This window comes from Pseudophryne corroboree, chromosome 11 (assembly GCF_028390025.1).
Source record: "Pseudophryne corroboree isolate aPseCor3 chromosome 11, aPseCor3.hap2, whole genome shotgun sequence".
Taxonomy (NCBI): Eukaryota; Metazoa; Chordata; class Amphibia; order Anura; family Myobatrachidae; genus Pseudophryne; species Pseudophryne corroboree.
In genome coordinates, this window is record NC_086454.1 from 182,241,732 (window position 1) to 182,269,703 (window position 27,972).

At 46.4% G+C, this 27,972-nt stretch overlaps 1 protein-coding gene across 3 annotated transcripts in view; it reads right to left on the reverse strand.

Moving 5' to 3' along the window:
- LOC134969288 (transmembrane protein 272-like) overlaps nt 1–27,972 on the reverse strand; it is a 252,567-nt gene that overhangs the window by 43,455 nt on the left and 181,140 nt on the right. For all 3 annotated transcript variants that reach the window (XM_063945137.1, XM_063945138.1, XM_063945139.1), the window contains exons 4-5: nt 25,947–26,123; nt 3,735–3,897 (exon numbers count right to left, since the gene is read on the reverse strand). In XM_063945137.1, the coding sequence (XP_063801207.1) occupies nt 3,735–3,897; nt 25,947–26,123 (340 nt within the window). The remainder of the gene's footprint in view (nt 1–3,734; nt 3,898–25,946; nt 26,124–27,972) is intronic.

Consider the following 27,972-nt stretch of genomic DNA (forward strand, 5'->3'; position numbering starts at 1 on the left):
CTATCACAAAGCCTTAAGAATTAAAACCTGGCAACTGTATCACATATACTATAACTGCAAATAAATATATATATATATATATATATATATTATATAGCTCAGCACACAATGGGGTCAATCCAATTAGCTGTGGAGGGTGTGAAGTGCCATTACTGCTGGGGGCATATCATGTGTATCTGACACTGTGGGGGCATATAATGTATATCTGACACTGTGGGGGCATATAATATGCATCTGGCACTGTGGGGCATATAATGTGTATCTGACACTGTGGGGGCATATATTGTGTATCTGGCACTGTGGGACATATAATGTGTATCTGACACTGTGAGGGCATATATTGTGTATCTGGCACTGTGGAGCATATAATGTGTATCTGACACTGTGGGGGCATATATTGTGTATCTGGCATTGTGGAGCATATAATGTGTATCTGACACTGTGGGGGCATATATTGTGTATCTGGCATTGTGGAGCATATATTGTGTATCTGACACTGTGGGGGCATATATTGTGTATCTGGCACTGTGGAGCATATAATGTGTATCTGACACTGTGGGGGCATATATTGTGTATCTGGCACTGTGGAGCATATAATGTGTATCTGACACTGTGGGGGCATATATTGTGTATTTGGCACTGTGGAGCATATAATGTGTATCTGACACTGTGGGGGCATATATTGTGTATTTGGCACTGTGGAGCATATATTGTGTATCTGGCACTGTGGAGTATATAATGTGTATCTGACACTGTGGGGGCATATATTGTGTATCTGGCACTGTGGAGCATATAATGTGTATCTGACACTGTGGGGGCATATATTGTGTATTTGGCACTGTGGAGCATATAATGTGTATCTGACACTGTGGGGGCATATATTGTGTATTTGGCACTGTGGAGCATATATTGTGTATCTGGCACTGTGGAGCATATAATGTGTATCTGACACTGTGGGGGCATATATTGTGTATCTGGCACTGTGGAGCATATAATGTGTATCTGACACTGTGGGGGCATATATTGTGTATTTGGCACTGTGGAGCATATAATGTGTATCTGACACTGTGGGGGCATATATTGTGTATTTGGCACTGTGGAGCATATATTGTGTATCTGGCGCTGTGGAGCATATAATGTGTATCTAACACTGTGGATGCATATATTGTGTATCTGGCACTGTGGAACATATAATGTGTATCTGACACTGTGGGGGCATATATTGTGTATTTGGCACTGTGGAGCATATAATGCTGGGGCACATCATCTGTATCTGGCCCTGCTGGGGGCATATCATGTGTATCTGGCACTGCACTACTGGGGTCATTATGCATCTGACACTATACTGGAGACGTGTAAGGAACACTACTATGGGCATTGTATGTAAGGCTGCTAATTGTGTGTGTGTAGAGAAGATGTGAAAATATATTTATTTATAGTTTGATTATATAAAGTTGCGAGGCCACACCCACTTTTCCAGGAGTGTACGCATGGTGGTGGTGGTGGTGGTGGGGCACTTCAACATTTTCTCGCACAGGGCGCTAGTAAGCCTGAAGCCGGTCCTGGTGACAAACAGCACACACAACTTTTTTCACCATGCTGACAGAGGACATTTACGTTCACAGACATACACAGAGACACAGGGTACAAGCAAGCCTGCCCAGCCCTGTATGTGTGGAGAGACTCAGAGAGGAGGAACCAGCACACAGCCTGATACTAACAATTGAACTGCTAGGAAAGAGGCAATTTAGTGTACAGTGCGTGAGGAGCCTAATACAAGCCACAGCTAGCTCTCCCCCTTAACTACACCCCTGTACCAGTGTCTGGCCATGGAGTATCACTTGGAGGAGCTGACAGTCCTGCAGCAGCGCTGTGAGAGCAGGAAATGGCGCCAGGAAGCCGCTGGTCCCGCTCTGAGAAAGCTCTGGCCCTTGCAATGGTGCTGGAGCTATACATATATTTATAGTGGCAAATGTCCCCAACAATGTAACATTAAGAAGCTGACACCCAATTTCACTATCGCTGGACAGTCTACGCGGGTGGGGGGCTATGGGATCAACCCAAGAGGAGTCCATATGCCCACCCCGCGATCGCGACGCACAAAGAACCAGGGCCCATGCTAGCGTGGTCCCCAGTTGTCACTCACCACTCTGTCGACCTTCAGGCTCTGTACTGGGGGTGTGCGGCGTGCTGCGGGTGTGTGCGAGAGAGCGCAATGCCTGTGGTACACTGACCTTCAGGACCGTTGTCCTGTCAGCGGGATACGACTTAGCACCCCCTCCAGTGTCCCATGGTGCAGATAAGCTGTTGCCCAACAGCTTACCTGAAAATAACAAACTAGAAAATAAACTGAAGATAAACTCTCTGGAGCTCCAGAGTGAGCATCCTCTCCTGAGGGCACATTTTTCTTAACTGAGCTGTGAGGGAGGGCATAGAGGGGAGGAGCCAGCACACCCAGCTGGGCCCCATCTATACTCCATCGTAATAAGTGTCCCCAGTATCCCTTATGGATGTTAGAGAAAGTGGAGATATTTCCCAAAGCAGCCAATCAGCTTTCAGCTGCCATTTATGTAGAATGGTCTTTGAAATGACAGTGAGATGATGATTGGTTGGTTTAGGCAACTACTCCACTTTATCTCTCTCCAAGGAGGGATTGTAATAGGGTGTGAGAATCAGAAACTGAGTGATTTTGTGAGAGTTCTCCTGGTTTTGCCATGTAAATGCCACTCTCACAAAATCTCTCACTTTCTGATTCTTAGACCCTATTACCTTTCCCCCCAAAGCTTGATACATCTCTCTGAGAGAGAGAGAGAGAGAGAGAGAGAGAGAGAGAGAGAGAGAGAGAGAGTAGGGTCTCAAATGTTTAGGGGTCCAGAATAATTCCACTGGATACTCTGTGCAAGATTTAGCCCCAGTTCTGAAGCTGAGCAAGAAGACGGGCCTCTTGACACCTAATACGATATGGTAATGCCAACCCACCTCTTAGGGAGGACTAATCAGGAATGAGCAATTTTCAGGGACTTATTGTTCCAAACAATAAGGACAAGATAGCTCTAAGTTTATCTAGGTACTTCTTGGGTAAAGCATAGGGAACTAAACAGCATAAGTACATAAATTTAGGGAGCAGCATCATTTTAAATAGCAAAGCAGCCTAACCAAGAAATCACATAGGAAAGCCAACATTTTCTAAAGGATAATAGCTGACTAATAAGTGTTAGCATAAAAAATAGTCATTACAGAAGGGGACATATGTATGCCTATATAAGAAGTTATGTGCCAAGTGTATTTAATCTGAGTGCGGAATATAGTCAAGCTAGCATCCAAAATATTAACAGGCAAAGCAAAGTTGAGCTGGAGCTAAAAACATACCTGCCTACATCAGGGAGGCTCTAAAAAAAAATCAGCTTGTGCTCCTGGCCATGGAAGAGTCTTCATGGGGGCACACGCCATTCGTCCATGGCTGTTGACGTGTGTCAAGTTGAACTGATCGCACAATCACGCCCCCATGACACCCACAACACCCCCTTCCGCAGTGCTGACCTGACTGCCCCCACTGAGAGAAGGGCAAGTGTGGCTCAAATGTTAATGCTGTGTATTACAATGAAAGCAAGAAGGATGGTAAAGAGGTGAAAGTTTTGTAGTAAAGAATTTCAACACCAATTTTCATTTGTATCTCTCTATAAAATGAAGGCGATTAGTAGGAGAAGTAAAAAAAAAAATCTCATAAATATTACCTCTCATAAAGAAGTGTCCTTGTTGAACAGCCAAAACATGGAGCAATCATGCTTAAGAAGATCATCACACATTCAAATATTAGGATTCCAAAAGCAAATAAGTAAAGGCTTTGGTTACAAAATCCTTCATAATAATTGTACAGCTTAAACACCCAAACGCAACCTAAATAAAATCAAAAGAAAATATGAATTTAGATCAGATATAATAACAGCAGTAATAATGCCTGGATAAATATATAGGGGAAATTTCATTAGCTACGGTAATTTACTGCAATCTGACTTTTAACAGACATTGGCAAAAAATGACAGTGAAAAGCGGCTAATTGCGATTTGCGCTCTCTCGTGATTCGCCCTATTCAAGTGCGAATTCACGAAAACAGTAGTCTTGCTATAATTCTTGCTGTCAAAAGCAGATTAAAGTGTTGGAAAAAATAGGGAAATCTGCCAGTACCCCCAAAAATCCAAACTAATATAGAAAAACATTATAGAAGCCTATTAGTGGTCATAATAGTGCAATTTGGGGTACTTAAATTGTGTCAAATGACTGTCATATGCATTTTTCTAAAAAAAAAAGTCAAAAAATTATATAAAGTAAGTGTGGGGGGGGGGGGGGGGGGGGGTTACCAACAATTAAATTGGAGGTACATAAAAGTGGGTATTATACCTTATATGGGCCATTTTAAGCCACTTTTTAAAAAAACTTCCCAAAAAATTATTACTTCCACCTGCAAGCCTAAAAACACTTGTACCACTAATAAAGCACCCCAATATACCTGTCCCATACCTTATACCTCAATTCCCATTTTGCATTTTTTTGACCCTCAAAAAGGACATGTCATTATTGGCCAATTAAAAATAATTAAAAACTTCTAAGTGTCTTCTAATTAAAAACCTCGAATTAGTCATTTGGGGGGTGTCCCGGGGGTTCTGAAACAAATCCTGACATTTTTACCTTACAATAGGGATTTTCCCCAAGCTTATCACCTGCTCAGACGTGATGAAGTGAAAGTAAACCTATGGAGATTTATCACCAGTAATTTATTGTGTACAATTGAATAGCGGCGTACCGCGGTTCACAAAATAAACCCTATTTTTACAGTAAAAATGGGTTATCGTGCTAATTGAATTCCACCCATAATCTTATTAATATTAATAAATTACATTGTATCATGTCTACTCTCCCACAAGTCGCAGGAGACCAAGATTTTCGGGCACTCCCCCGCATCCACCACATTTCACCTGCTTACTAGTGAATACGGCAGGATGAGGAGAGTAACAGGGGAATTTCGGTGCTGAATGGAGGGGCGGGGATAAAACATAATTTAGTCCCACCCCCTCCAGGGGACCCGCAAATCATGTTATTTGGGAGGCAGGGCCTAGTGATGTTAAAACCCGGCCCTGCCAAGCAGCATCTCCTCTCCAGGCTTCACCTGGGGAGGAGAAAAAAAAAGTATGCATTGCATGCACTGCACTTGGGGTAGGCAACCTCCAGCACTCCACCTATGTGAAACTACAGATGGGTCCTCCGTTATCTTGACTTTTTGCACCTAGACGGACGTTTAGTCACGCTAAGGCGATAGCTAGCTTGCTGAGTTTAATCACGGACAGGCGCGTTGAGGCGATACTAGATACTCAGCATGCATTACACATCTCCACCACTGGGTGGCTAATGCTCCACTAATCTAGTACTTTAAATCGTGTAGCGGCGGATTGATCTACAGCTCTAGCAACTGGTCAGTGACGACTGTAATGTTAATAGATGGTGACCATTGGTCAGACGGTGAGAGTTCTCAAAATAAATAAACAGTTTATACAGACACAGACAAACATGTTAAAATACTTGTGTATGCAGACGCAAGATTGTGTATGCAGACGCAACTAATTGTGTAAAAGGAAGTATGTACATTGCATAAACACCGTGCTTTTGAAATACATGTATGAGCGTCCGAGTCCCCCAAGGCATAAACCAACACCAATGGGGAGGGGTTGCTCTTTGCAGTACTTTTACACATGAAATTGTGAATCTCTCATGAAGCGTCGTGGGCTAGCGATGAAGGCTCCCACCTCCCACGCTGAGAGTCCCGGGATCGAGTCCTAAAGTGCCAACTTTTTTTTTTTTATGTGTTCCTGTGACATTCACTTTAATATTATAATTTTTTCTGTGTAATACATTCAATGGAAGAGTGCACACAGGTTTCACATAAATCAGAGTAAATCTGCAGGAGCGATTCTTTACGCTAAATGCAAATACACAGCGGTAATGAGTTTAAATTAGTATATTCTGACGCAACTAACTGTGCAACACAGTCAGTTTGCTACAGTATGCGATCGATTCTGGTGTAACGTAATGTGCATAGACCTCGCTTATCCCTATCGCCCCTGTGTATTTTATCTAGGGGATTGTGACGCTCCTTCAGCATTGCCCCGTGATCTGCTAAACTTATGCCATCTCTCACTCCATATCCAAGCACTGCCACGTGGTGGGGGTTCACGGGCGGCGGTCATTTTGTCAGTTTGCTATGCGATCGAGTCCGGTGTAACGTAATGTGCATAGACCTCGCTTATCCCTATCGCCCCTGTGTATTTTAGCTAGGGGATTGTGACGCTCCTTCAGCATTGCCCCGTGATCTGCAAAACTTATGCCATCCCTCACTCCATATTCGAGCGATGCCATGTGGTGGGGGTTCACGGCGATGGTTATTTTGTCAGTTTGCTACAGTATGCGATTGAGTCTGGTGTAACCTAATGTGCATAGACCTCGCTTATCCCTATCGCCCCTGTGTATTTTAGGTAGGGGATTGTGACGCTCCTTCAGCATTGCCCCGTGATCTGCAAAACCTATGCCATCTCTCACTCCATATCCGAGCGATGTCATGTGGTGGGGGTTCACGGGCGATGGTTATTTTTTCAGTTTGCTACAGTATGCGATCGAGACCGGTGTAACCTAATGTGCATAGACCTCACTTATCCCTATTGCCCCTTTGTATTTTAGCTAGGGGATTGTGATCCTCCTTCAGCATTGCCCCGTGATCTGCAAAACCTATGCCATCTCTCACTCCATATCCGAGCGATGCCATGTGGTGGGGGTTCACGGGCGATGGTTATTTTGTCAGTTTGCTACAGTATGCGATTGAGTCCGGTGTAACGTAATGTGCATAGACCTCACTTATCCCTATTGCCCCTTTGTATTTTAGCTAGGGGATTGTGATCCTCCTTCAGCATTGCCCCGTGACCTGCAAAACTTATGCCATCTCTCACTCCATATCCGAGTGATGCCATGTGGTGGGGGTTCATGGGCGATGGTCATTTTGTCAGTTTGCTATGCGATCGAGTCCGGTGTACCGTAATGTGCATAGACCTCACTTATCCCTATTGCCCCTTTGTATTTTAGCTAGGGGATTGTGATCCTCCTTCAGCATTGCCCCGTGACCTGCAAAACTTATGCCATCTCTCACTCCATATCCGAGTGATGCCATGTGGTGGGGGTTCATGGGCGATGGTCATTTTGTCAGTTTGCTATGCGATCGAGTCCGGTGTACCGTAATGTGCATAGACCTCACTTATCCTTATCACCCCTGTGTATTTTAGCTAGGGGATTGTGACGCTCCTTCAGCATTGGCCCATATCCTGCAAAATCTGTGCTGTTACTTGCTCCATAGCCGATGGCCTCCATGGGGAATGAAGTCACAGGCGGTATCCATTTCAATTGAGTCTGCCCTGCTACAGAATTGTATGTGTACCGTACGGTGCATAGAACCTTAACAGTAGAACTGCTCCTGAAGCTTTGCCCTGGTTTATGTAAATAAAAAAAATAATAAGGTGTCTGGAAAAAACTAACATGCATTCGTATTTTAGGAATCGAACCCGGGAAACTAAGTATAGGAAGCGGAACACTTCACCACTTCGCCTCCAACAGATGAATAAATCCATTGGTTTTGATTATGCTGTAATGGCTATGGGATTAGGACGCTAACATACAATATTCCTAATATCAATAGGCAACAATGTACTTCTAACACGTCCATTTGCGTCAGTGTACACTACTGGTTTTATGTTGCTTTGTCTGCGGGACTTGGACGCTTACATATTCCTAAAGTACTGTAAATGGATCATATATGCTGTACTATTTGCGTCTGTACTGTATATACTGTATGAAATAATGTAGCGTAATGAGATGCTGCATTTACTGTATGCAGCATAATGAGACGCATTCGTAAAGTAGTTCTTACTATGTATTTCAGTATTTTATTTTACGGGAGACCACACGCATGCGCAGTGGTGATTGTAAACAGCGGCTTCTGGTGGATGATCGCAGGTATTACACGTAAAGGGGCCTCCGTGCGATTAGGCATGCCTCTCTGTGACTAGGCGCGCCTCCCTGAGACCCGGTACGCTGCATATGCCCGATCGTAACTAACGCCTCAGCCAGTCAAGATAATGGAGGACCCATCTGTACACATTCCAGCATGTCTTGCCACAGTTCTAGCATGCCCATACTTACCGACTTCTAAGTCCTCCTCTCAGGGAGAAGCCGGAGAGGAGGTACTGCAGGCAACTTCTGGAGGGAGCCTGGCTCTGACATTATCAAGCGTCATTTGCGTCCTTTTAGCCCCACACCCACCCCACGGACCCGCAAATGCCGGAGATTTTTGGCCTAATTCAGACCTGACACCAGCAAATTTTTTCTCTATTGGGCAAAACCATGGGGTATATTTACTAATATTCGTGTTTTAGCCATTTTTAAGGGTGTTTGAACTCGTATGGTATCGGCTGCATTTTACTGCAACTTTTTGAATCCTGATATGGTCATTAACTAAGCTGCCGAGTTTTCAACATTCGTTTTTTCTGATGTCGATGTGATTCGTAATGTCAGGCAGTGTTTTACAGGAGTGATGAGTAAAACACTGCCTGACAAAACACAAGGAATCCCAGCCGGATCTGTGAGATCCGTGCAGTGCTTCATTGTGTACCTTAAAAAAAGTGTTTAAAGAGTTAAAAAGCAGAAAAAAAATTGCGAGAGGTCCCCCCTCCTAAGCATAACCAGCATCGGGCTCTTTGAGCCGGTCCTGGTTGTAAAAATACAGGGGGAAAATTGACAGGGGATCCCCCATATTTTAACAACCAGCACTGGGCTCTGCACATGGTCCTGGTGTAAAAAATACGGGGGACAAAAGACGTAGGGGTCCCCCGTATTTTTCACACCAGCACCGGGCTCCACTAGTCAGAGAGATAATGCCACAGCCAGGGGACACGTTTATATTGGTCCCTGCGGCCCTGGCATTACATCACCAACTAGTCACCCCTGACCGGGGTACCCTGGAGGAGTGGGAACCCCTTAAATCAAGGGGTCCCCCCCTCCAGCCACTCAAGCACCAGGGGTGAAGCCCGAGGCTGTCCCCCCCATCCAAGAGCGGCGTATGGGGGGCTGATAGCCATAGTGTAAAAATAAGAATATTGTTTTTTGCAGCAGTACTACAATTCCCAGCAAGCCTCCCCCGCAAGCTGGTACCACTTTTTTGTAGTAGAACTACAAGTACCAGCATGCAGGGGGGAAACGGGCCCGCTGGTACCTGTAGTTCTACTACAAAAAAATACCACAAGATTTAACCCACTTAACCTCACAGTCTACCGCAGACAGCAAAGTTCCCACCATTGGATCCAATGGAGCGCCTATACGCTACATTGTATTTTCAGTGCGCAGCCTGACTAACAGTTCAGGCGTGCACAGCCAATCAGGAGAGTGCCATGACGTGGCGCTCCCTGATTGGCTGAAGGGACCCTCTTTGACAGCAGTCACGGGTGGTCCCGCCAGTCGGGGAAAGGTGTCCCATGTGTAAACATGGGACCCCTTTCAGTGCGTGGTCTGGTTTTTCTTTTTTTTTCTTTTTTGCCAAGTACGTGGATTACAAACAGAAGAGGACCGATCTACACTGGATTGTTGTGAGTATAATTTTATTTACAGGTACCCCGTGGATTCTACGTGGAGAAGGGGACCGACTCTTCGTGTCAACATAGGCAAGTATGTGTGTATGTAGGTGTGCATGTATGTAATAAAGTTATACTGTCATGGTGTGTGCGTTCTGTTTTTATTTGGGTTTTTTTTTAGTAGAACTACAGGTACCAGCGGGCCCGTTTTCCCCCCACATGCTGGTACTTGTGGTTCTCCAAGTACCAGCTTGTGGGGGAGGCTTGCTGGGACTTGTAGTACTGCTACAAAAAACAATATTCTTATTTTTACACTATGGCTATCAGCCCCTCATCCGCCACCCTTGGATGGGGGGGACAGCCTCGGGCTTCACCCCTGGCCCTTGGGTGGCTGGAGGACGGGGACCCCTTGATTTAAGGGGTCCCCACTCCTCTAGGGTACCCCGGCCAGTGGTGACTAGTTAGGAATTTAATGCCACGGCCGCAGGGACCTATATAAAAGTGTCCCCCGGCTGTGGAATTATCTCTCTGACTAGTGGAGCTCGGTGCTGGTGTGAAAAATACGGGGGACCCCTACGTCTTTTGTCCCCCGTATTTTTTACACCAGGACCAGGCGCAGAGCCCCGTGCTGGTTGTTAAAATATGGGGGATCCCCTGTCAATTTTTCCTCTGTATTTATACAACGAGGACCAGCTCAAAGAGCCCGAGGCTGGTTATGCTTAGGAGGGGAGACCCCACGCAATTTTTTTTTCAGTTTTTACACTAAACAGACCCTTTCCCATAGATAACCATGCACAGATCTCATTGATCCGTGCATGATTATCCAAACTCGCCTGGAAAAAGCAGGTCTATTTTTTTGCTGCTTTTTTTAACGAATCACAAAAAAATACACCCGCACTTGAGCATTCAGAGACTAACACCCAAATACGTATTAATAGTAAATTCCCGTGTTGTATGAACAAACAGCCGCGTTTGACCGATGGTCTATTCATTCGTATTTCTGAACTTTGCCGTCAAAACCATTACGAATAGCCCAAACACTGCCGAGATTTGTGCATAGTATATTCCCGTGTTGGGACTTAGAAAAAATAAATAAATCGGACAAACACAACATTTTAGGAAATATACCCCCATGTGCACTGCAGGTGGGGCAGATACAACATGTGCAGAGAGAGTTAGATTTGGGTGGGGTGTGTTCAAACTGAAGTCTACATTGCAGTGTAAAAATAAAGCAGCCAGTATTTACACTGTACAGCAACATAATAAACCACCCAAATCTAACTCTCTCTGAACATGTTATATCTGCCCCCACCTGCAGTGCACACAGTTTTGCCCATTAGAGAAAGATTTTGCTGCTGTGATCTGTTCTGAATTAGGCCCTTTCTCTCCATCTTGCCCACTTCACTAGGGTGCAGGCAGGATCTGCCTTCTCTTCCGGGGGGCGTGGGGGGCTACCCCAAAAATTGGGAGCCTCCTTCAACTTCCAGGAGAGTAGGCAAGTATGAGCTGCATGCCTCAACAGCAAAACTATGACAGGGCATGCTGGGATGTATAGTTCCACAGCAGCTCGAGATCCACAGATTGCCTATTTCTGCACTATACTGTACCAGTGTTTTTGACTGTGAATAATGGCAAACACCTTTTGTTTACATATCCGATTATTCCATATGTGAACTGGAAGAACATGTCAAGGCACAGTGCATGTTGTATTGTGCAAATCCTATTTGTGCACAAAACAAATACATTGGAATACACACACACATTCATTTTTTATTAATTTGGTTTTGGTTCAGGAAGATGCTTTTAGATGCATTTTGCAATTGTGTTGTCTTCAACAGATATATGCATAGAGTCGGCCTTAGGCATAGGCAAAGTAGACAAATGCCTAGGGCATTTGGCATGCCTAGGGGCACAAGCAGCTTCTGCTGATTAAAATGATATGCCGCATGCCTATATTCTGTGTGCGACTGCTGCTGTATCTGCATATGAAATGTTATGTTATAGTTTATTTCTAGAAATTACTGTAACGTTGCATTTCGTATGCAGATACAGCCAGAGTGTATGTTTATAAGGACATTAATAATGTGTGTCATATGTGTAAGGGGCATTACTGTGTGGCATTATGTGTATAAGGTGCTTTACTGGTACATTACTAATGTGTGATGAAATGTGAATAAGGGGCACTACTGTGAGGAGTAACGTTTATAAGGTAAAGTGGTACTACTGTGTGATGTAACGTGAATAAGGGACACTATCACATGATAAAATGTGTATAAAGTTGCACTACTGTGTGGTGTAATTTGAATTGGGGGTACTATTGTGTGGCCATGCCCCTTACCAGCAAGAAGTGCTGAACGTGTGCACTGTTCCTATTTAAAGTAGAGGGGGTGGGTGCACCAAAAATGAGGACTGCTATCGGTGAGGGGTGATGGTGCTGGGAAAGGGGTGCAGAGTCAGAGGTGGAACTAGTGGCGGTGCTAGGGGGCACCATCCAAAATCTTGCCTAGAGCATCATATTTGTTAGGGCCAGCTTTGTATATGCATATGAACAGAGCAACTAATTGGTTAATAAGTGTTCTGTAGCTAAAATACTACTTATTAGAGCAGCCAACCTCGGTCCTCAAGGCACACTAACAGTCCAGGTTTTTGTGTTATCCATGCTTGAGCCCAGGGAGCCTTAATTTGTACCTTAGTTATGTTGATTTAACCATGTGTGCTGAAGCCTGGATATCACTAAAACCTGCACTGTGATACCCTCTTCAGACTAGGGATGGCCATCGATCATTCAAAATCATCAATGGTATATGGCTGATGTTTAATACTTTTACCATCGATGGTGTGTAAGCAGATGGTTATTCACCATTGGTGGTAGCTGTATGCACAATGTTTTTTTAATTCTCCTTTCATTTTTGGGGCTGTCTGTTGCTGTACCGGGCTGCTAGGCTGTCAGCCAGCAGCCCTATGCAGCATCCGGCTCTTCCACTGTGTAAGAGCCAGGAATGAGATGTCCCGCCTCTTTAAGAGGCTGAGCTGTTATTCACAGCTCAGCCCCGCCCCCGGCTCTCATATAGAATCACAGCAAGCAGCTGCGCATGTGCATAAACACAGATGGGGAAAAGCCATCGATGGATATGCACCAAATAGATACCTGCCATTGATGGTTTGTCTGACCATCACCATCGATGGTAACCATCGATGGAGGTAATGCCGATGACCATCCCTATTTCAGACAGAAGTGTCTGAAAATTCTGGCTTTTACCGGCATTTCAGTACTGGGTAGTTTTGCCGGTCCCTGCTGACCCCCCTTTCACACAGACAAGCAAATTACCGGGTCAAGAATTTCTACATTGTAATTTGATCAAAACGGGTATTTCGTCTGTGTGATTGGTCAACCCGGGTTTAAATTCCCAGGTCTCCAACCCTGGTAAGCGTATGCTTACCTCCAACCCTGGTAAATTCCTTGGTTGAAGTCCCGGGAATTTCAACCCAGGTTGACCCTTTCACACAGAAAAAAGGCCTGTGTTTATCGACAAATTACCGGGTAGAACATCTTCACCAGGGAATTTGCCTTTCTGTGTGAAAGAGGCATTAGAGTGCCTTGAGTTTTATTTAGGTCTCCAAAAACATGTAATGCAACTCTAGAACTTGATTTTTTTCTTTTTATTACTGTACAGTATGTTGGCATAACGTATTGGCTTGCTGTTTGGCGTGCTGATGCAGTGACATGCACCTAGATGGTGCTAGAGGCATTCTTTACATAGTACAGGTTGAGTATCCCTTATCCAAAATGCTTGGGACCAGAGGTATTTTGGATATGGGATTTTTCCGTATTTTGGAATAATTGCATACCATAATGAGATATCATGGTGATAGGACCTAAATCTAAGCACAGAATGCATTTATGTATCATATACACCTTATACACACAGCCTGAGGGTAATTTTAGCCAATATTTTTTATAACTTTGTGCATTAAATAAAGTGTGTATACATTCACACAATTCATTTATGTTTCATATACACCTTATACACACAGCCTGAAAGTCATTTAATACAATATTTTTAATAACTTTGTGTATTAAACAAAGTTTGTGTACATTGAGCCATCAAAAAACAAAGGTTTCACTATCTCACTCTCACTCAAAATAGTCCGTATTTCGGAATATTCCGTATTTCGGAATATTTGGATATGGGATACTCAACCTGTAATGGCAATCCCACTGCCTTTTTTTTTTTTTACTAACAGGTGCATTTACATACCTCCCAACATGACCCTCTCCAGGAGGGACAGAATGCTCTGCTCCTGGACTTCTCTCTTAATGTATGATTGCCATCACCAGTTCTGATACACCTTCCTTACCCATTAACCCGTTCAAAACAGGTGCCGGCAATCATACATTAAGAGAGAAGTCCAGTAGCAGAGCATTGTGTACCTCCTGGAGAGGGTCATGTTGGGAGGTATGAATTAAAGTCACTGTGGACAGGCCCCAAACTGAAATGATAACAAATATGTACATTCTCCACCACTTCAAGTTCATTAGCATATTTCCACCTGCTAACCTAATTCTCCTTTGTCAATTTGTACACAGAATGAGGTGCATTACTGCGATTAGCCCACATCGGCCATTAAACATCTCAATCAGCCTAGATCGTGAATGTCCTTCTACCATGTGGAGCACACATTTGCCCACTTTGAACAGTAATGACGACAAGCATGCACAAACATGGTGGCAAAGTTTTTGGCCCAAAAAAGAAATATATAGCTAATGAGTCATCTAGTTAATGTTTCAGTCTCCTGGTAAGATGTGTATTGTCAGTTCTGTAGTTGATTCACTGATTTTATTTTCATATATGTCAGATTGTAAAGATAACACTGCATGATGTACTGTAACTCTAACTTTATGTACAATAAAATATTTGACTCATACTTACTAACTTTGCTGTCTCCTCTCTGGGAGAAGCCTGGAGAGGAGACATTGCTGGAGACTTTGGGGGTATGGCTGGGCTATCACGTCATTAGGGCCCAGTCCCATCATGAGAAAAATGTCATGATTTACAGGTCCGCGGGGAGGGGTGGAGCTAAAATGATACAATTTGCTTAATTTAAGCCCCTCCCCATACGAAGCTACAATTCCCTTGATAATCTCCCCATCCTGCCCACTGTACTAGAAAGTGAGCTGCATGCAGTAGATCCGTATAGTCATCCCAGGGGTGAGGGGTCTTCCCCAAAAACTGGTCTCCCGCAGCTTCCAGGAGAGTAGGAAGGTATTGGGGTATATGCAATTGCGGTCGAATTCCCGAAATTGTCGAATTTTGGGTCATTTTCGACCAAAAAAAAAAAATCGCCTATGCAATTCAGTGCTTTCCGACCAAAAAACGGACTTTCAAAATTCGACTTTTTGAAATTCGAATTTTTGCAAATTCGACTTTTCTGCAATGATACAAGTGCTGCAATTCGACCAAAGCATATTCAATTCAAGTTTGGAAATTCGACAGCAGTGCTTTTAGACAGCAAATTCGTCATTTTCAATCCGCCACACTTTGGAGGGTGAAAACAAATAAAAAAAATTTAAACATGTTTTTTTTTGTGTTTTTTTTTTTTGGGAATAGCAGATCTATTTATATTAGAAGGGATTAGGTACTTTTTTTTTTTTTTTTGGAGGCACAAATATTATTTATATATTTTTTAAAATATTATTTTTTTTATTTATTTTTTTTTATGCTGGAATGGTGGAATCATAAAAAAAAATGGCGTGGGGTCCCCCCTCCAAAGCATAACCAGCCTCGGGCTCTTCGAGCTGGTCCTGGTTCTAAAAATGCAGGGGGAAAATTGACAGGGGATCCCCCGTATTTTTAAAACCAGCCCCGGGCTCTGCGCCTGGTGCTGGTGCCAAAAATACGGGGGACAAAAAGCGTAGGGGTCCCCCGTATTTTTAACACCAGCATCGGGCTCCACTAGCTGGACAGATAATGCCACAGCCGGGGGTCACTTTTATGCCGTGCCCTGCGGCCGTGGCATTAAATATCCAACTAGTCACCCCTGGCCGGGGTACCCTGGGGGAGTGGGGACCCCTTCAATCAAGGGGTCCCCCCCCCCCAGCCACCCAAGGGCCAGGGGTGAAGCCCGAGGCTGTCCCTCCCCATCCAATGGGCTGCGGATGGGGGGCTGATAGCCTTTTGTGATCATGAAAAGAATATTGTTTTTTCCAGCAGTACTACAAGTCCCAGCAAGCCTCCCCCGCAAGCTGGTACTTGGAGAACCACAAGTACCAGCATGCGGGAGAAAAACGGGCCCGCTGGTACCTGTAGTACTACTGGGAAAAAAATACCCAAATAAAAACAGGACACACACACCGTGAAAGTAAAACTTTATTTCATACGTCGACACACACATACTTACCTATGTTCACACGCCGACATCGGTCCTCTTCTCCATGTAGAATCCAGGGTACCTGAAAATAAAAGATCAATATACTCACCTCAACCAGGCTCCAGAGATAAATCCACGTACTTGGAGAAAAAAACAAACCGAACACCCGCTCCATGCCGGACTGAAAGGGGTCCCATGCTGACACATGGGACCCCTATCCCCGAATGCAGAGAGACCTGTCAGTGACAGCTGTCACAGAAAGGTCTCTATAGCCAATCAGGAAGCGCAACTTCGTTGCGCTCATCTGATTGGCTCTGTGCGTCTGAGCAGACAGCGCATCGCACAGCCCAGTCCATTATATTCAATGGTGGGAACTTAGCGGCTAGCGGTGAGGTCACCCGCCGGTCAGCGGCTGACCGGCGGGTGACCCCCCCGCTAGCCGCTAAGTTCCCACCATTGAAAGTAATGGAGCGGCTTTGCGATGCGCTGTCACATCACAGACAGCGCACAGCCAATCAGATGAGCGCCACGGAAGTAGCGCTTCCTGATTGGCTGAAGGGACTTCAGTGACAGGAGTCACGTGATGTCCCGGCATTCGGGAGAAAGGGGTCTGATGTGAAAGCATTGGACCCCTTTCTAGTCCGGTATGGATCGTTGTTCGTTTTTTTGTTTTGCCAAGTACGTGGATTATCTCTGGACCTGGATGTACCTCTGGACGCTGGAAGGTGAGTATAATTTTTTCACAGGTACCTCGGATCGTCGGAGACCGTGGCAGTCGGCGTGTCAACATAGGTAAGTATGTGTGTGTCGGCGTATGAAATAAAGTTTTACTTTCACGGTGTGTGTGTCCTGTTTTTATTTGGGTATTTTTTTTCCAGTAGTACTACAGGTACCAGCGGGCCCGTTTTTCTCCCGCATGCTGGTACTTGTGGTTCTCCAAGTACCAGCTTGCGGGGGAGGCTTGCTGGGACTTGTAGTACTAATGGAAAAAACAATATCTTTTTATTATCACAAAAGGCTATCAGCCCCCCCATCCGCAGCCCATTGGATGGGGGGGACAGCCTCGGGCTTCACCCCTGGCCCTTGGGTGGCTGGGGGGGGGGACCCCTTGATTGTAGGGGTCCCCACTCCCCCAGGGTACCCCGGCCAGGGGTGACTAGTTGGGTAGTTAATGCCACGGCCGCAGGGCACGGCATAAAAGTGACCCCCGGCTGTGGCATTATCTGTCCAGCTAGTGGAGCCCGATGCTGGTGTTAAAAATACGGGGGACCCCTACTCTTTTTGTCCCCCGTATTTTTGGCACCAGGCGCAGAGCCCGGTGCTGGTTTTAAAAATACGGGGGATCCCTGCCCAATTTTTCCCCTGCATTTTTAGAACCAGGACCAGCTCGAAGAGCCCGAGGCTGGTTATGCTTTGGAGGGGGGACCCCACGCCATTTTTTTTTCGGGTTTTTCCCGTTTTTTACCGTTTTTTAAAATCGCGGCAAAATCCGCCAAATCGGCCGATTTTCGCCCGCGATTCTGGCGAATCCGTTTTTCATTGAATATGGTGAATTCCGGCAGGCACCTGCCGGAATTCACCTGGCGAATTGAGTCGGGAAAAAAAACGGCGAAAAATTGCCGCGATTCGCCGTGAATTGCATATACCCCATTATCTGACTACAGAATAGTGTCTGTTGCAGGCTTACTGCGGTAATTAGTTTTTTCTTTGTTCTGAAATGAAGAATTTGGAATCCCCCGCTAGAAGATCTTTGTGTTCCCCTAGAATGGTGCCAAATATATAAGTTTGGGGTACTCCGGTAAAAGTGATCATAAAATAAAATTATTTGAGTTCATAAAGCGCCTTCAAATTATGTTGTCTTTAAATGTGACCTTACTTGGATATATGATTTATTTAAGATCAACCATGGGGCCTATTTATGAATGTATTTTTCCTTATTATAAATACAAAAAATAAGAATTTACTCACCGGTAATTCTGTTTCTCATAGTCCGTAGTGGATGCTGGGAACTCCGTAAGGACCATGGGGAATAGCGGGCTCCGAAGGAGGCTGGGCACTCTAGAAAGATCTTAGACTACCTGGTGTGCACTGGCTCCTCCCACTATGACCCTCCTCCAAGCCTCAGTTAGGTACTGTGCCCGGACGAGCGTACACAATAAGGAAGGATTTTGAATCCCGGGTAAGACTCATACCAGCCACACCAATCACACCGTACAACTCGTGATATGAAACACAGTTAACAGTATGAAACAATAGAGCCTCTCAACAGATGGCTCAACAATAAACCGATTTAGTTAACAATAACTATGTACAAGTAATGCAGATAAACCGCACTTGGGATGGGCGCCCAGCATCCACTACGGACTACGAGAAACAGAATTACCGGTGAGTAAATTCTTATTTTCTCTAACGTCCTAGTGGATGCTGGGAACTCCGTAAGGACCATGGGGATTATACCAAAGCTCCCAAACGGGCGGGAGAGTGCGGATGACTCTGTAGCACCGAATGAGAGAACTCCAGGTCCTCCTCAGCCAAGGTATCAAATTTGTAGAATTTTGCAAACGTGTTTGCCCCTGACCAAGTAGCTGCTCGGCAAAGTTGTAAAGCCGAGACCCCTCGGGCAGCCGCCCAAGATGAGCCCACCTTCCTTGTGGAATGGGCATTGACAGATTTTGGCTGTGGCAGGCCTGCCACAGTATGTGCAAGCTGAATTGTACTACAAATCCAACGAGCAATAGTCTGCTTAGAAGCAGGAGCACCCAGCTTGTTGGGTGCATACAGGATAAACAGCGAGTCAGATTTTCTGACTCCAGCCGTCCTGGAAACATATATTTTCAGGGCCCTGACAACGTCTAGCAACTTGGAGTCCTCCAAATCCTTAGTAGCCGCAGGCACCACAATAGGCTGGTTCAGGTGAAACGCTGACACCACCTTAGGGAGAAACTGGGGACGAGTCCTCAATTCTGCCCTATCCATATGGAAAATCAGATAAGGGCTTTTACATGATAAAGCCGCCAACTCTGACACTCGCCTGGCTGAAGCCAAGGCCAATAACATGACCACTTTCCACGTGAGATATTTCAGATCCACGGTTTTTAGTGGCTCAAACCAATGTGATTTTAAGAAACTCAACATTACGTTGAGATCCCAAGGTGCCACAGGAGGCACAAATGGGGGCTGAATATGCAGCACTCCTTTCACAAATGTCTGAACTTCAGGTACTGAAGCTAGTTCTTTTTGAAAGAAAATCGACAGAGCCGAGATCTGTACCTTAATGGAGCCCAGTTTTAGGCCCATATTCACTCCTGCTTGCAGGAAATGCAGAAATCGACCTAGTTGAAATTCCTCTGTTGGGGCCTTTTTGGCCTCGCACCAAGCAACATATGTCCGCCATATGCGGTGATAATGCTTTGCCGTAACATCTTTCCTGGCTTTAATAAGCGTAGGAAAGACTTCCTCCGGAATGCCCTTTTCCTTCAGGATCCGGCGTTCAACCGCCATGCCGTCAAACGCAGCCGCGGTAAGTCTTGGAACAGACAGGGGCCCTGCTGCAGCAGGTCCTGTCTGAGCGGCAGAGACCACGGGTCCTCTGAGATCATCTCTTGAAGTTCCGGGTACCACGCTCTTCTCGGCCAATCCGGAACCACGAGAATTGTGTTTACTCCTCGCTTTCTTATTATTCTCAATACCTTTGGTATGAGAGGTAGAGGAGGGAACACATAAACTGACCGGTACACCCAAGGTGTCACTAGAGCGTCCACAGCTATCGCCTGAGGGTCTCTTGACCTGGCGCAATACTTCTCTAGTTTTTTGTTTAGGCGGGACGCCATCATGTCCACCTGTGGACGACCCCATTGATTTACAATCATTTGGAAGACTTCTGGATGAAGTCCCCACTCTCCCGGGTGGAGGTCGTGCCTGCTGAGAAAGTCTGCTTCCCAGTTGTCCACTCCCGGGATGAACACTGCTGACAGTGCTAGTACATGATTCTCCGCCCATCGGAGAATTTTTGTGGCTTCTGCCATCGCCGTCCTGCTTCTTGTGCCGCCCTGTCGATTCACATGGGCGACTGCCGTGATGTTGTCTGACTGGATCAGCACCGGCTGGTGTAGGAGCAGGGATTTTGCTTGACTTAGGGCATTGTAAATGGCCCTTAGTTCCAGAATATTTATGTGAAGGGCAGTCTCCTGACTTGACCATAGTCCTTAGAAATTTCTTCCCTTTGTGACTGCCCCCCAGCCTCGTAAGCTGGCATCCGTGGTCACCAGGACCCAGTCCTGTATGCCGAATCTGCGGCCCTCCAGAAGATGAGCACTGTGCAGCCACCACAGAAGAGACACCCTGGTTCGTGGAGACAGGGTTATTAAACGATGCATCTGAAGATGCGATCCGGACCACTTGTCCAACAGGTCCCACTGAAAAATCCTGGCATGGAACCTGCCGAATGGAATTGCTTCGTAAGAAGCTACCATCTTTCCCAGGACCCGCGTGCAGTGATGCACCGATACCTGTTTTGGTTTTAGGAGGTCTCTGACTAGAGAAGACAACTCCCTGGCTTTCTCCTCCGGGAGAAACACTTTTTTCTGGGCCGTGTCCAGAATCATTCCCAGGAACATTAGACGTGTCGTGGGGACCAGCTGTGACTTTGGGATATTCAGAATCCAGCCGTGCTGGCTCAGCACTTCCTGAGATAGTGCTACTTCCACTAACAACTGTTCCTTGGATCGTGCCTTTATTAGGAGATCGTCCAAGTATGGGATAATTAAAACTCCCTTTTTTCGAAGGAGTATCATCATTTCCGCCATAACCTTGGTAAATACCCTTGGTGCCGTGGAGAGTCCAAACGGCAGCGTCTGGAATTGGTAATGGCAGTCCTGTACCACAAATCTGAGGTACTCCTGGTTAGAATTGTAAATGGGGACATGCAGGTAAGCATCCTTGATGTCCAGGGATACCATGTAATCCCCCTCGTCCAGGCTTGCAATAACCGCCCTGAGCGATTCCATCTTGAACTTGAATTTTTTTATGTATGTGTTCAAGGATTTCAAATTTAAAATGGGTCTCACCGAACCGTCCGGTTTCGGCACCACAAATAGTGTGGAATAGTAACCCCGGCCTTGTTGAAGTAGGGGTACCTTGATTATCACCTGCTGGGAATACAGCTTGTGAATCGCTGCTAGCACCGCCTCCCTGTCTGAGGGAGCAATCGGCAAGGCGGATTTTAGGAAACGGCGGGGTGGAGTCACCTCGAATTCCAGCCTGTATCCCTGAGATACTATTTGAAGGATCCAGGGATCCACCTGTGAGCGGGCCCACTGATCGCTGAAATTCCTGAGGCGGGCCCCCACCGTACCTGGCTCCGCCTGTGAAGCCCCACCGTCATGCGGCGGACTTGGAAGAGGAAGCGGGGGAGGACTTTTGTTCCTGGGAACCTGCTGTTTGCTGCAGCCTTTTTCCCCTGCCTCTGCCTCTTGACAGAAAAGACCCTCCTTTTCCCCGCTTGTTTTTCTGGGACCGAAAGGACTGAACCTGATAAAATGGCGCCTTCTTAGGCTGTGAGGGGACATGGGGTAAAAATGCTGACTTCCCAGACGTTGCTGTGGAAACTAGGTCGGAGAGACCATCCCCAAATAATTCCTCCCCCTTATAAGGCAAGACTTCCATGTGCCTTTTGGAATCTGCATCTCCAGTCCACTGGCGAGTCCATAAGCATCTCCTAGCAGAGATAGATAATGCACTTATTTTAGATGCCAGCCGGCAGATTTCCCTCTGTGCATCTCTCATGTATAAGACTGAGTCTTTTATATGGTCAATTGTTAGCAGGATCGTGTCTCTGTCTAACGTGTCAATATTTTCTGACAGTTTATCTGACCACACAGCGGCAGCACTGCACATCCATGCTGACACAATAGCTGGTCTGAGTATAATGCCTGAGTGTGTATATACAGACTTCAGGATCGCCTCCTGCTTTCTATCAGCAGGTTCTTCTTCACACACTTCATTTAATTCATCTGACGGGGGAAAAACTACAGGTAGTTTTTTCTCCCCAAACATAATACCCTTTTTTGTGGTACCTGGATGTAAATCAGAAATATTTAACACCTCTTTCATTGCCTCAATCATGCAGTGAATGGCCTTAACGGGCATTAAATTTGACTCATCGTCGTCGACACTGGTGTCAGTATCCGTGTCGACATCTACTTGTGCCACCTGAGATAACGGGCGTTTCAGAGCCCCTGATGACTTTTGAGACACCTGGACAGGCACGAGCTGAAGACTCGGCTGTCCCACAGTCGGCATGTCGTCAAATTTTTTATGTAAGGAGTCTATACGTGCACTCATTTCCTGCCATAATACCATCCACTCAGGTGTCTGACCCCCAGGGGGTGACATCCCTGCTAAAGGCATCTGCTCCCCCTCCACATCATTATCCTCCTCAAACATGTCGACACAGCCGTACCGACACACTCCACACACACAGGGAATGCTCAAACAGAGGACAGGACCCACAAAAGCCCTTTGGGGGGACAGAGTAAGAGTATGCCAGCACACACCAGAGCGCTAATATATACAGGGACTAACTGAGTTATGTCCCTAATAGCTGCTTTTTATATAATATACTGTATACAGTGCCAATTTTAATGCCCCCCCTCTCTTTTCCCTCTTACTGTACTGTAGAATTGCAGGGAAGAGCCAGGGAGCTTCCTTCCAGCCGAGCTGTGAGGGAAAAATGGCGCCAGTGTGCTGAGGAGATAGGCTCCGCCCCTTTTTCGCGGCCTATTCTCCCGCTTTTTATGGGATTCTGGCAGGGGTATTTACCTCATATATAGCCCCAGGGGCTATATATTGAGGTATTTTAGCCAGCCAAGGTGTTTTTATTGCTGCCTCAGGGCGCCCCCCCCCAGCGCCCTGCACCCTCAGTGACTGGAGTGTGAAGTGTGTATGAGGAGCAATGGCGCACAGCTGCAGTGCTGTGCGCTACCTTGGTGAAGACAGGATGTCTTCATGCCGCCGATTTTCCGGACCATCTTCTTGCTTCTGGCTCTGTAAGGGGGGCGGCGGCGCGGCTCCGGGACCGAACATCAAGGCTGGGCCTGCGGTCGATCCCTCTGGAGCTAATGGTGTCCAGTAGCCTAAGAAGCCCAATCCGGCTGCAAGCAGGCGAGTTCGCTTCTTCTCCCCTTAGTCCCTCGCTGCAGTGAGCCTGTTGCCAGCAGGTCTCACTGAAAATAACAAATTCTAAGACTATAACTTTCTAAGAGCTCAGGAGAGCCCCTAGTGTGCATCCAACCTCGGCCGGGCACGAAATCTAACTGAGGCTTGGAGGAGGGTCATAGTGGGAGGAGCCAGTGCACACCAGGTAGTCTAAGATCTTTCTAGAGTGCCCAGCCTCCTTCGGAGCCCGCTATTCCCCATGGTCCTTACGGAGTTCCCAGCATCCACTAGGACGTTAGAGAAACCTTGGTTACTGCATGGTTTTAGAAAAATAAAGATTTGGAGTGAATCATGATTTTGGGTAAGTAGGAGATATTACAGATATCGCCTGCCTCCCTTACAGGACTGAAGTGGCAAGCATCCCCATATCCTCATACACTAGAATGGGGAAGACTATTCAAGCTCTAGAAATAAAAACAGCTTTCAGAGCTTAGCTGCAGGACCTAATGTCATATTCAGATGGCATTAGCAGGGCCCGATAAAGCTTGGCTGGGCCCCGGTAATGCAGGGGGAGTGGCTTAACAGCGGTAGGTGGAACCACACCCCCTTAGGAAAAAAAAGGTTTAAAAATAAAAGCATTTTCAGTGTTGCAACCTTCCTGGCACCACTGCAGCCCAGCTCACAGCAGCATGTGCTGGCCTGGGGAAACAGTGACACTGGATGCTGGCATATAACAGGGGCGAAGGGGCCATTAATGGCGCCGCAGCCAAATAAGGAGGAGGGGCGTGGGGTGGCCTGCGGGCCAACAGCACGAACTCCGGGGAAGTTGACGCAGGTTTGTCAAGGTACCCCCCTTTTTGGCACCTGGTAAGCCCCGCTGGCCAGTAGAAGGTGTGGGCCAGAGGCAGGGGGAATGTGACACAGCAGTTAAAACAGCAGCCAGGGGGTAGGAGTGATCATCTCCTTCCCCACGCATGCAGGAAATCTCACCCACTCACCCCAATGTGGCAGGAACCGGGGGAGGAGCAGGGGCAGGAGGTTGGTAGTAGTGCGGGCCGAGATGCAGGCTAGGGTAGTGCAGGACACGGCCATATTTTCGGCGCCTGCTCAGGGTCAAGGACTGTTTGCATGGGTAAAATATGTGCCTGGGAATGGTGTTATGTTTTGGTGTGAAGTCGTATTCATATTTAAAAATAAATACATTTCATTAGTAATACATTTGAGAAGTGATTGTTTTGATTTAGTTTTATTGCAATAGATGTGGTTTTGTGTAATTTGACTGTCATTTCTTGTCACAGCAGATGGCAGGGAAGGGGCGATGCACAAGGCATGGTAAGTGGGGGATTGTCAAAATGCCTCACATAAGTCACCAACTAGTAGGCCGTACACCTGGTGCCAGCTAAATGCAGCATGGGCCATACGGGTTGCGTGCCGTGGTCGGGTGTTATGCGCATGGTAGCTGGTCTCCCTACTTAGGGGGCGTGGTCTGTGTGCCGACAAGGGTGGGCCAAGCACGCTTCAGGTGTGGGTGCGTGACCGCACGCCGATAAGGTTGCGCAAGGCACGCCCCAGTCGTTTCTAACATCGGGAGAGCCGTGCACCGCTTCCTCTCCTTTACCCTGCGATTGGTGTGTATTGGTATCAGGTGTAAATAAAGCTATGACCATTTTTCTTTGCACAAAAAGTACTAGTCTCGTCTCAGTTATTTGGTTAGCACGAGGTGGCAGGGCGCCGGTAAGTAGGCCTCTCCATCCTTAGAGGAGGGTGGGAGGAAGGGCAGTGCATCAAGCCTGGATAAATATTAAATGCCTCCCTCCCCTCTTGACGGCCCTCCTTAGTAGTGGAAACAGGGACACATTGCAAAGAGAGATCCATATTTAACCCTCTGCCTCTTTCGGTCCTGGCTGTGGCATGCGTGAAATAAGCTCACAGTTGTACACTAACACTGTCTGACATTGTAAACTTCTGCTGCTGCTGCTTCTTAGTGTATTGTATTGATTGTGGGACAGCTGCTTTTCCGAGCAGCTATCCTGCTACTGGAGCAATACTGAATTGCATCGAGCCAGATACATAATTTGCATGGGGCCACTGCATATTATGATGAATTGGCCCCCAAGATATATTTAGAAAATTGTTCACACCCAGAACACGTATCTCCAAAGGTTAGTGGTGGAAATATTTACTAAATTATTCAACAAGGTCCGCTAAAGTGAAGCGATCGCATTATGTCCTTGTTAGGCCCAGTGCGCACGTCCAGGTCCTGATCTGCACGTGCACAAGCCGGCCAATACACTCACATCGCATTGATGTGAATGCCTCTGCCTGATTGATAGGCAGAGGAGTTTGTGGGGCAGTAGGGCGGCGTTGAGGGGGATTGAAAATGGGGGATAGCCAGGGCCATTTTCAAAGTGGGCGCGTGATTTCACATGTGGACGATGCGATGAGAAAAATGGCGGCAGCTTATTTTTTGCAGCCAGGCTGCGCATACAGTGAGCTACCCTAAATCAGCGATGTGATCGCAATTGTATTTCGATTGCATCGCTGGTCGCCATTAGCATGGTATGCGGCATTGCCCTGTGCTGGACAGCCCCCAGCATGCGAGTGGTAGCAGTTGCAGTTTAGCTATTTTAGCAAAACTTCAACTGATGCTGAATTAGGCCCTATATTTTTATTTTGTCTTTCAAAATCACCACATTCAGAATTTCGAAATAGTTGAACACAAATCACTCTCAAATGTATGCTTGATATGGGTTAAACACCTACCTGCTATAAACCATGCAAAGCTGAACGTTCCAAGCAAAGCTTCTAGAACAAGGCTACATGTCTCCAACACAATTCTTAGAAATAATACGAAAATAGCAACCAAGTGTGTGATGCCAGTTACCAACAGAAAGATGGGTATATAAGGCTGGATAGGACAGTCATTTTTATATATGGCTCCTGTGAATAAGAAAGGTACCTGGTTAGTAGCAGACAATATTTTTAGAACAAATAGCTTTTGAGCAGTTTTGCACAAGAAACATGATGTGCGATATACTTTACATTAGAGATGAGCGGTTTCAGTTCTCGGGGAACAAAACCCACCCGAACATTGAGATCCGAGGCGGGATCCAGTCCAACTCGAGACTTTCCGCCTTACTTGGATACCAAAGTGAGGCCAAACGTCATCTTCCCACTGTCGGATTCTCGCAGGTTTTGGATTCTATATAAGTCCCCGTGCACCGGCGCCATCTTCACTCTGGCTGTGGAGAGTGTACTGGACGGACGTGTCCATCTCAGTACTTGTTGTCAGGTATGGGGCGGGTGCTCTGTCTCCTGTATCTGAAAGGGGTGTTCTGTCTGTCTGCTGTATCTGAAAAAGGGGTGCTCTCATTGTCAGCTGTCTCTGAAAGGGGTGCTCTCTCTGTCTGGTGTATCTGAAAAAGGGGTGCGCTTTCTGTCTGCTGTATCTGAAAAAGGGGTGCTCTCTCTGTCTGCTGTATCTGAAAGGGGTGTTCTCTCTGTCTGCTGTATCTGAAAAAGGGGTGCTCTCTCTGTCTGCTGTATCTGAAAGGGGTGTTCTCTCTGTCTGCTGTATCTGAAAAAGGGGTGCTCTTCCTGTCTGCTGTATCTGAAAGGGGTGCTCTCTCTGTCTGCTGTATCTGAAAGGGGTGCTCTCTCTGTCTGCTGTATCTGACAGGGGTGTTCTCTCTGTCTGCTATATCTGAAAGGGGTGCTCTCTCTGTCTGGTGTATCTGAAAAAGGGGTGCTCTCTCTGTCTGCTGTATCTGAAAAAGGGTGCTCTTCCTGTCTGCTGTATCTGAAAGGGGTGCTCTCTCTCTCTGTCTGCTGTATCTGAAAGGAGTGCTCTCTCTGTCTGCTGTATCTGAAAAAGGGGTGCTCTCTCTGTCTGCTGTATCTGAAAGGGGTGCTCTCTCTGTCTGCTGTATCTGAAAAAGGGGTGCTATCTCTGTCTGCTGTATCTGAAAGGGGTGCTCTCTCTGTCTGCTGTATCTGAAAAAGGGGTGCTCTCTCTGTCTGCTGTATCTGAAAGGGGTGCTCTCTCTGTTTGCTGTATCTGAAAAAGGGGTGCTCTCTGTCTGCTGTATCTGAAAGGGGTGCTCTCTCTCTGTCTGCTGTATCTGAAAAAGGGGTGCTCTCTCTGTCTGTTGTATCTGAAAGGGGTGCTCTCTGTCTGCTGTATCTGAAATGGGTGTTCTCTCTGTCTGCTGTCTCTGAAAGGGGTGCTCTCTCTGTCTGCTGTATCTGAAAAAGGAGTGCTCTCTCTGTCTGCTGTATCTGAAAGGAGTGCTCTCTCTGTCTGCTGTATCTGAAAGGGGTGCTCTCTCTGTCTGCTGTATCTGAAAGGGTTGCTTTCTCTGTCTGCTGTATCTGAAAGGGGTGCTCTCTCTGTCTGCTGTATCTGACAGGGGTGTTCTCTCTGCTATATCTGAAAGGGGTGCTCTCTCTCTGTCTGGTGTATCTGAAAGGGGTGCTCTCTCTGTCTGCTGTATCTGACAGGGGTGTTCTCTCTGTCTGCTATATCTGAAAAGGGTGCTCTCTCTGTCTGGTGTATCTGAAAAAGGGGTGCTCTCTCTGTCTGGTGTATCTGAAAAAGGGTGCTCTTCCTGTCTGCTGTATCTGAAAGGGGTGCTCTCTCTTTGTCTGCTGTATCTGAAAGGGGTGCTCTCTCTGTCTGCTGTATCTGAAAGGGGTGATCTGTCCTTCCATCCAGAGGCTCCGCCACAGCGTAAAATTACAAAAATAAAAGCTTGAAACAAAAAGCCTAACATTATAGTTATAAAAAATA